A 10,719-nucleotide genomic window follows, 5' to 3' on the forward strand; every position below is an offset into this window, starting at 1 on the left:
GCTTTCCATTTGTTTGTAGGGTAAAAATGATGGTTTTCTGTCAAATTTTGACAAATGTCAGTTGACTAGAGACATTCCATACCACATTCTGTCAAAATTGACACGCAACTGTCAAAATCCGTACCGTAAAGCTGTACAGTGTACTTTCTGCCACTTTCACAGGTTTCCAGATGTTTGTAAGGTAAACGAGATGGTTTTCTGTAAAATTTTGACAGATGTGCCGTATCTGTGTATCTATCTATTTGTTCATGGATAGCCAATGAAATGAGCTTTCTAACAATATGGCTTTTGGGGTTGATAGCTTGAATCATCTGGCCGCTAGGAGGCTTCAAACATGACCAATGTTTTCTTTCCAACTTCCATGCACTGTCTTCTTTGAACCTGAATAACTACCTTATTTGACTGATTAGATATGAACTTTTATATGTTGATGGATAGCCAATAAAATGAGCTTTCTAACGACATGATTTAAAGATTAAAGAAGAATGACGTGGTCATGTGACTTTTTACGTATCTGTCACAATAACCGACTTATGATAAGTCAAAATGACGGGAGTGCTATTGCACAACACATTTTTGCGTGGAAACGTCATTCAACATTTTTTTTGACAGACTTGCAGTAAAGTGACAACTGTCAAAAATGACACTCGGAGCTACAAATTGGATCATGTCACATTTTGACGTATCTATCACATTAACCGAGTTATGTTGAGTCAAAGTAACGGAAATGCCATTTAGTGTCCAACAGTGTCAAATTTGACACTTTTTTCTGATTTTAAAAGTCAGTTTGACAGTTAAAGTGTCAAATTACAGAAAAAAGTTGTAAAAAGTGTCAAAATACCCCGATTGCAAATACCTGGAGCTGGTAAACCTACACTAGTAGTTGGAGAGGGTTTAAAGGCCTGTAACTCGGTCACGTGACTAGTTACGTGGTAGCATTAAGAGAGCTTTTGTGTTCTAAATGACCAAAGGAACAAAAAAGCCTTACTAGCCTTTGTTTCTAGCTTTAACCGTTTTTGAGTTATCGGGCTTTAAATTTGGTGAATGTATCAAGTGAGGTTCAACCCATTTGCTTCCACCTCGAATATCATGGGAACCGTTAGAGTGACAAAAATTTCCCAAGAAACCAAAAAGAAAGAACAGTTCAAGACGAACAATTTCAGATTTGTACGGTCTTTGAAACCCCAAAATTAACCGAGATACAGAATTTTGAAAATTTTGATGTAATTTTCAAAAAATAATCAAAAATTAACCAAAATTGAGTCACTATATAAAATTTGTCACTATATTTTGACAATTTGAATTGACGTTTGTAAATCTGGCACTATATTTTGACAACCTGACCATATATTTTACAAATTTGACACCCGTTGTCAAAATTACAATTTTTGAATTTTCGGTGGATTTGACAACTTTGGGCGCCATCTTTGACAGTTCGGTTCCGTTCAAAAATGTCAGAATAAGTGTCAAGACATAAAACCGATACAAGTTGTCAAAAATTGTTGTCATAAAACTGACGCAATTTTGACAAAAATGATGACGGCATTGCCTTCACATTTGATGAGCAAAAGTGTCAATTTGACACTTTTTCTCTATTGGAAAAGCCAGTTTGACAGCTAAAGTGTCAAATTACACAAAAAAGTTGTCAAAATACCTTAATTACAACTGTCTACAACTGATAAACTGACGCAAGTAGTTGGAGAAGAAAATAATCAAAAATTAACCAAAATTGATATCATATCATTGTATTTTGACAATTTGACTTTGACTTTTGCGTATTTGACACTGTATTTTGACAACCTGACCATAAATTTTACCAATTTGACACTCGTTGTCTAATTTAACATTTTTGACGTTTCAGTCGATTTGACAACATTTTGACGTTTCAGTGAAAGTGTCAAATTTAACACTTTTTTCTTATTCGGAAGTGACAGTTAATGTGTCAAATTATAGAAAAAAAGTTGTCAAAAAACGTCAAAATACCTTAATTGCAAGTGTCTAGAACTGGTAAACTTACGCAAGTAGTTGGAGAGGGTTTAAAGGCCTGTAACTCGGTCACGTGACTAGATACGTGGTAGCACTAAGAGAGCTTTTTTGTTCTAAATTACCAGGGGAACAAAAAAGCCTTAATAGCCTTAGTTGCTAGCTTTTACCGTTTTTGAGTTACCGGGCCTTAAATGTTGGTTAATGTATCAAGTGAGGTTCAACCCATTAAGTAGTTTCCACGTCGAATACCATGGAAACGGTTATAATTTGACACTTTTTTCCTAACGGAAATGCCAGTTTGACAGCTAAAGTGTCAAATTACAGAAAAAAAGTTGTCAAAATACCTTAATTGCAATTGTCTACAACTGGTAAACTTACGCAAGTAGTTGGAGAGGAAAATTAACCAAAATTGACATAATATCACTGTATTTTGACAATTTGACTTTGACTTTTGCGAATTTGACACTGTATTTTGACAACCTGATCATAAATTTTACCAATTTGACACTCGTTGTCTAATTTAAAATTTTTGACGTTTTAGTGGATTTGACAACTTTTTGACGTTTCAGTGAAAGTGTCAAATTTAACACTTTTTTCTTATTCGGAAGTGACAGTTAATGTGTCAAATTATAGAAAAAAAGTTGTCAAAAAACGTCAAAATACCTTAATTGCAACTGTCTAGAACTGCTGAACTTACGCAAGTAGTTGGAGAGGGTTTAAAGGCCTGTAACTCGGTCATGTGACTAGTTACGTGGTAGCCCTAAGAAAGCTTTTTTGTTCTAAATTACCAGGGGAACAAAAAAGCCTTAATAGCCTTAGTTGCTAGCTTTGACCGTTTTTGAGTTACCGGCCTTCAAATTTTTGTTAATGTATCAAGTGAGGTTTAACCCATTAAGTAGTTTCCACGTCGAATACCATGGAGGCGGTTAGAATTTGACACTTTTTTCCTAATGGAAATGCCAGTTTGACAGCTAAAGTGTCAAATTACAGAAAAAAAAAGTTGTCAAAATACCTTAATTGCAACTCTCTTCAACTGGTGAACTTACGCAAGAAGTTGGAGAGGAAAATTAACCAAAATTGACATAATATCACTGTATTTTGACAATTTTACTTTGACTTTCGCAAATTTGACACTGTATTTTGACAACCTGAGCATAAATTTTACCAATTTGACACTCGTTGTCTAATTTAAAATTTTTGACGTTTTAGTGGATTTGACAACTTTTTGACGTTTCAGTGAAAGTGTCACAATTTAACACTTTTTTGTTATTGGAAAGTGAATGTGTCAAATTAAAGAAAGAAAGTTGTCAAAAAACGTCAAAATACCTTAATTGCAACTGTCTAGAACTGCTGAACTTACGCAAGTACTTGGAGAGGGTTTAAGGGCCTGTAACTCGGTCACGTGACTAGTTACGTGGTAGCCCTAAGAGAGCTTTTTTGTTCCAAATGACCAGAGGAACAAAAAAGCCTTTATAGCCTTAGTTGCTAGCTTTAACCGTTTTTGAGTTACCGGGCCTAGAACTTTGTTAAGGTAATAAACTGGTTTGAATTTGTGTTTCAGTCTATTTAAGTGCAAAATAAAAATCTGTTGACTGAAAACTTATCAAAAAAAATTGTGTAGCAATAGTTTAGACGTGAATATCCTTGAAAATTGTGTTTTTACGTAAAGTACATTTCCATAGTTGCCAAATGTGTACAAATTACATCATTTCCACTAAACAATCAAAATCAGGGACAAATCAATCTCGTTTGCTGAGGTTATAAAGTAGTTAAAATGCCAGGCATTAATGCAGATGGTCACCCTGTATACGGATGTGTTACACAGTGTTTGAGTATTTTTTTTTAATTGCAAATATTTGTCCAAAAATTTGTTGTGCTCCTTTTGACTGCATAATCCTATCAAATCATAGTAAATTGCATGTTTAAAGCACTTTTTGCAACTGAATCGGTTTGAATCCATTGTAAACAAGAAGTGCTAATTACTTTGTAGTTTGAATAGAAAAATCACAGTATTGTATTAATTAGAATTATTCAAAAAAGGCTGGAATGTAACTAATTCAGCTGATAAAGTGAAGTAGACAGTGATATTCGATTTTATTAATCTTATCAATAAAAGTAAAAATCATTTCAGTTTGGGTGTTTGTTGTGTGAATATGTCGATCAAAATTGCAAAACTCGAAGATTTGATCGAAAACTCTATTGGTGGGGAGCTGTTGGAGCAAACTGTAGAGTCCCTACTGCCTCCAGGAGAAAACTATGGAAGTGTGATATACAGGGTGGATTTTAAGGTAATATTATCCTGGAAACTAGTTGCTAGATTAATTCTCTACCGAAACCTTAGAGAGACATTTTGTCCTTAAGGGTCTCAGAAGGGAGATATTTGCTTGCGAATGTTTATTGTGTCTGAAAGTCGACTTGCGGAATTTCAATCCCACGTAACTCGGTTACTTTTGGGATTTCAGCGACCGTAAAAATCTCAAAATGTTTGTTTTTAACTGCTCTTTATTTCCTGTTTCTTAAGAAATTTCTGTAACTCCAACGGTTTCCAAGATATTCGACTTGGAAGCCACTTCGTGGCTTGAACCTCACTTGGTGCCTTAACCAAATTTCTAGGCCCGGTAACTCAAAAACCGTAAAAGTAAGCCGCTAGGGCTATTAAAGCTTTTTTGTTCCTCTAGTCATTTGGTACAAAAAAGCACTCTTAGGGCTACATTCTAACTGGTCACGTGACCGAGTTACAGGCCTTTAACCTTCTCCAACTACTAGTGTGAGTTCACCAGCTCCAGACAGTTGCAATCAAGGTTTTCTTTGTCACTTTTTGACAACTTTTTTTTGTAATTTGACACTTTAACCGTCAAACTGATATTTCCAAATAGAAAAAAGTGTCAAATTTGACACTTTGGCACACAAAATGTGACAGCAATGCCGCTATCATTTTTGTCAAAGTTGCATCATTTTTATGACAACATTTTTTGACAATTGATGGCAGTTTTGTGTCTTGACACTTTTTTAGACAATTTCTGACCAAACCGAACTTCCAAAGATGGTGTCCAATGTTTTCAAATTGACTAAAACGTCAAAAATAAAAAAATTGACAACGGGTGTCAAATTTGTAAAGTTTACGCTCAAATTGTCAAAATACAGTGTCAAATTGTCAAAGGTTAAATAAAAATTGCCGAAATACCGTGATAAAATGTCAAATTATTATATAATTGTTGTGTGTATTATATAATTGTTGAATATTTTTTGAAACTTACATCTAAAATTTGAGAAATTCCGTATCTCGGTTATTTTTAGAGTTTCAGCGACAGTAAAAAACAAAAAATGTTTGTCTTTTACTGCTCTTTATTTCCTGTTTCTTGAGAAATGTCTGTAACTCTAACGGTTTCCAAGATATTCGATTTGGAAGCCACTTCGTAAGTTGAACCTCACTTGGTGCCTTAACCAAATTTCTGGGCCCGGTAACTCAAAAACCGTAAAAGTAAGCCGCTAAGGCTATTAAAGCTTTTTTGTTCTTCTAGTCATTTAGAACAAAAAAGCTCTCTTAGGGCTACCACGTAACTAGTCACGTGACCGAGTTACAGGCCTTTAAACCCTCTGCATCTACTAGTGTGAGTTCACTAGCTCCAGACAGTTGCAATCAAGGTATTTTGACACTTTATGACAACTTTTTCTTGTAATCTGACACTTTGATTGTCAAACTGACAATTTCAATTAGAAAACTGTGTCAAATTTGACACTTTTGCACACGAAATGTGACAACAATTTTGCCAATATTTTTGACAACGTTGCGTCAGTTCTATGACAACAATTTTTGACAATTTATGGCTGTTTTGTGTCTTGACAGTTTTTCTGACAATTTCTGACCAAACTAAACTGCCAAAGATGGCGCCCAATGTTGTCAAATTGACTGAAACGTCAAAAATAAAAAAAATTGACAACGGGTGTCAAATTTGTAAAATTTACGGCCAAATTGTCAAAATACAGTGTCAAATTGTCAAACGTCAAATATAAATTGTCGAAATACGATGATAAAATGTCAAATTTGATTAATTGTTGAATATTTTTTAACTTGCATCCAAAATGTGAAAAATTCCGTATCTCGGTTATTTTTAGAGTTTCAGCGACTAAAAAACCCTCAAAATGTTTTTCTTTAACTGCTCTTAATTTCCTGTCTGTTGAGAAATTTCTGTAGCTCTAACGGTTTCCAAGATATTCGACTTGGAAGCCACTTCGTGGCTTGAACCTCACTTGGTACCTTAACCAAATTTCTAGGCCCGCTAACTCAAAAACCGTAAAAGTAAGCGGCTAGGGCTATTAAAGCTTTTTTGTTCCTGTTGTCATTTAGAACAAAAAAGCTCTCTTAGTGCTACCTTCTAACTGGTCACGTGACCGAGTTACAAGCTTTTAAACCTTCCACAACTACTAGTGTGAGTTCACTAGTTCCAGACAGTTGCATTCTAGGTATTTTGACATTTTTTGACAACTTTTTCTTGTAATCTGACACTTTAACTGTCAAACTGACAATTTCAATTAGAAAACTGTGTAAAATTTGACACTTTTGTACACGAAATGTGACAGCAAAGTCGTCATCATTTTTGACAACTTTTGCATCAGTTCTCTGAAGACAATTTTTGACAATTGATGGCAGTTTTGTATATTGACACTTTTTCTGACAATTTCTGACCAAACTAAACTTCCAAAGATGGTGTCCAATGTTTTCAAATTGACTAAAACGTCAAAAATAAAAAAATTGACAACGGGTGTCAAATTTGTAAAGTTTACGCTCAAATTGTCAAAATACAGTGTCAAATTGTCAAAGGTTAAATAAAAATTGCCGAAATACCGTGATAAAATGTCAAATTATTATATAATTGTTGTGTGTATTATATAATTGTTGAATATTTTTTGAAACTTACATCTAAAATTTGAGAAATTCCGTATCTCGGTTATTTTTAGAGTTTCAGCGACAGTAAAAAACAAAAAATGTTTGTCTTTTACTGCTCTTTATTTCCTGTTTCTTGAGAAATGTCTGTAACTCTAACGGTTTCCAAGATATTCGATTTGGAAGCCACTTCGTAAGTTGAACCTCACTTGGTGCCTTAACCAAATTTCTGGGCCCGGTAACTCAAAAACCGTAAAAGTAAGCCGCTAAGGCTATTAAAGCTTTTTTGTTCTTCTAGTCATTTAGAACAAAAAAGCTCTCTTAGGGCTACCACGTAACTAGTCACGTGACCGAGTTACAGGCCTTTAAACCCTCTGCATCTACTAGTGTGAGTTCACTAGCTCCAGACAGTTGCAATCAAGGTATTTTGACACTTTATGACAACTTTTTCTTGTAATCTGACACTTTGATTGTCAAACTGACAATTTCAATTAGAAAACTGTGTCAAATTTGACACTTTTGCACACGAAATGTGACAACAATTTTGCCAATATTTTTGACAACGTTGCGTCAGTTCTATGACAACAATTTTTGACAATTTATGGCTGTTTTGTGTCTTGACAGTTTTTCTGACAATTTCTGACCAAACTAAACTGCCAAAGATGGCGCCCAATGTTGTCAAATTGACTGAAACGTCAAAAATAAAAAAAATTGACAACGGGTGTCAAATTTGTAAAATTTACGGCCAAATTGTCAAAATACAGTGTCAAATTGTCAAACGTCAAATATAAATTGTCGAAATACGATGATAAAATGTCAAATTTGATTAATTGTTGAATATTTTTTAACTTGCATCCAAAATGTGAAAAATTCCGTATCTCGGTTATTTTTAGAGTTTCAGCGACTAAAAAACCCTCAAAATGTTTTTCTTTAACTGCTCTTAATTTCCTGTCTGTTGAGAAATTTCTGTAGCTCTAACGGTTTCCAAGATATTCGACTTGGAAGCCACTTCGTGGCTTGAACCTCACTTGGTACCTTAACCAAATTTCTAGGCCCGCTAACTCAAAAACCGTAAAAGTAAGCGGCTAGGGCTATTAAAGCTTTTTTGTTCCTGTTGTCATTTAGAACAAAAAAGCTCTCTTAGTGCTACCACGTATCTAGTCACGTGACCGAGTTACAAGCTTTTAAACCTTCCACAACTACTAATGTGAGTTCACCAGCTCCAGACAGTTGCAATCGAGGTATTTTGACAATTTTTTTTCTTGTAATCTGACACTTTAACTGTCAAACTGACATTTCGAAATAGAAAAAAGTGTCAAATTTGACAAGTTGCATCATTTTTATGACAAAAAATTTTTGACAATAATGCTAGTTTTGTGTCTTGACACTTTTTCTGACAATTTCTCACCAAACTAAACTGCCAAAGATGGCGTCCAATGTTGTCAAATTAACTGAAACGTCAAAAAAAAATTGACAACGAGTGTCAAATTTGTAAATTGTACGGCCAAATTGTCAAAATACAGGGTCAAATTGCCAAAAGTCAAATATAAATTGTCGAAATACCGTGATAAGATGTCAACTTTGGTTAATTGCTGAATATTTTTTGAAACACATCCAAAATTTTAAAAATTCCGTATCTCGGTTATTTTTAAAGTTTCAGCGACTGTAAAAAACTCAAAATGTTTGTTTTCAACTGCTCTTTATTTCCTGTTTCTTGAGAAATGTCTGTAACTCTAACGGTTTCCAAGATATTCGACTTGGAAGCCACTTCGTGGCTTGAACTTCACTTGGTGCCTTAACCAAATTTCTAGGCCCGGTAACTCAAAAACCGTAAAAGTAAGCCGCTAGGGCTATTAAAGCTTTTTTGTTCCTCTAGTCATTTGGAACAAAAAAGCTCTCTTAGGGCTACATTCTAACTGGTCACGTGACCGAGTTACACGCCTTTAAACCTTCCACAATACTAGTGTGAGTTCACCAGGTCCAGACAGTTGCAATCGAGATTTTTCTTGTAATCTTACACTTTAACCGTCAAACTGACATTCCCAGTTTGAAAAATGTGTCAAATTTGACACTTTGACACAGCAAATATGACAGCAACATCATTGTTGACAAAACATTTTTAAGAGTAGTTTTTTCGAGTAATCGCCCCAGCTAATCCAAAAAACAGGTGAGGACCACCAATGGAATCAAGGAATACCATGCGGTGGCCAAGTGCACACCATTAAACGAGGTGACCCAAGAAATGTTCAATATCCAGGAAACGTTTAAGTCGGAAATTGCCTGGTACACCACAGTGATACCGACAATGAAACAGTTTGCCAGGGAACAAGGTTTGAAGCGAAATTTGGACTTTTTCCAAGAGTTTTACGGCGCTAGAATCAGTCTGGATCCGGATAGTGACAAAGTGGATTTGGATGCTGTAATCCTGACTGAAAATCTTAAATATAAAGGTATTTTTCAGGTCAAAATACGATGATTTTGATGGATTGTCCAATTTACAAACTTTCAAGTCCAATATGAAGATAATCGTATTTTGACTTTTCTGTGAATATTTTTTGACCACCCAGTATAGCTAAAACTTGAACAGGATACGGCAACGTGGATCGTCACAAAGGTTTCGACGCTTCGGCCACCTTCAGTGTTCTCAAAGACTTGGCAACCTTCCATGCCGTTCCTCTAGCAATTCGTCTGGTCAATCCAGCTCTATTTGAAACCAAATTGGAACCATTTTGTCCAGTTTTCGCTGGCGGTCAAGGTGATAAGAAGAAAGAGATGGACCAGTTTCTTCTCAGCTCCGTAGAATCCATGGAAGAACAGGAAATCAAACCTCACCTGGATAGAGTGAAGAAGTGCATCCTGGAATCGTTCCCCTATGTCAGGCAGGGCGTTAGGGAACCTTGGGTGACCATCACCCACCTGGACTTTTGGTGCAACAACGTTATGGTAACCAAAGAAAAACCCCAGAAGAACATCATTCTTGATCTGCAGGTGCCTATGATAGGGAGTCCTGCAAGGGACGTGGTGTTTTTCCTTCTCACTTCCGTGGAATTCTCAGTGATCAAATCGAAATTTGACGAGTTTGTACGGTTTTACTACGAGGAACTGATCAACAATTTGAAGGAACTGAAAGTGAATACTGCACCGTTTACATGGGAGGGCTTTCTGGAAGAAGTGGATTACGCTGCCAGAACCACCGAGTTCACTCATTCACTAGGTCACGTGCAGTTTATTTTGATGGATAAGGGACAGTCGCATTTGGATTCTTCCGATGCCAATTTCAAGCCTGAAGACCGGAAAAATGTTAAGGTGAAGGCCAATGCGAGACAGACTGAGAAGACTGTGTGGATGACTGGAGAGGCAGTGAAACGGAACTGGATTTGAGTCGAGTTTTCGATTTTTTCGTGGTATTCCAACTTAAAAAATGAAATAAACTGCTCAAAATATGGGAAAATTGTTTTTTTTTTGTACAGTTTCTGAGATATTCAGGGTCAAAGTTGTTAGCGCAGGAAATGGCACCAAACCCGTTGATCTTGCATTCAAACACCGAAAAGTTCATTATTTTGAAAGGGATACCCTGTATGTATTATTACGTCATTAAATTTTGCTTGTCAAGGCCTATTATATATATAGGGTGACTCATTTTCGACACCTTGGTAGGGTAACTCGCTTATTTTTGAAAAAACAGTTTTTAAGTATATTTTGTGATTTGTACCTCTTTGGAATTGAATTTGACAGTTTTGAAGTTTCGACCAGAGCCAAAAGACAGTTGACAGTGACAACCAAACGTCACAACTGTCAAAATTTCAGTCATAAAGCCATAAGATACATTCTAGAACAGTTAAACTGAT

At 35.6% G+C, this 10,719-nt stretch overlaps 1 protein-coding gene across 1 annotated transcript; it reads left to right on the forward strand.

The window, feature by feature from the left end:
• The first annotated feature begins 4,105 nt into the window (after positions 1 to 4,105).
• On the forward strand, positions 4,106 to 10,322 carry LOC145737787 (uncharacterized). Its single transcript, XM_081992604.1, has 3 exons — positions 4,106 to 4,274; positions 9,039 to 9,321; positions 9,459 to 10,322. The coding sequence occupies exons 1-3, from the start codon at positions 4,140 to 4,142 to the stop codon at positions 10,250 to 10,252; spliced, it is 1,212 nt and encodes a 403-aa protein (XP_081848730.1). The 5' UTR covers positions 4,106 to 4,139; the 3' UTR covers positions 10,253 to 10,322.
• Positions 10,323 to 10,719: the final 397 nt, after the last annotated feature.

The sequence above is a fragment of the Ips typographus genome, linkage group LG14 (genome assembly GCF_016097725.1).
Source record: "Ips typographus isolate SLU linkage group LG14, UJ_Ityp_2.0, whole genome shotgun sequence".
Lineage (NCBI taxonomy): Eukaryota > Metazoa > Arthropoda > Insecta > Coleoptera > Curculionidae > Ips > Ips typographus.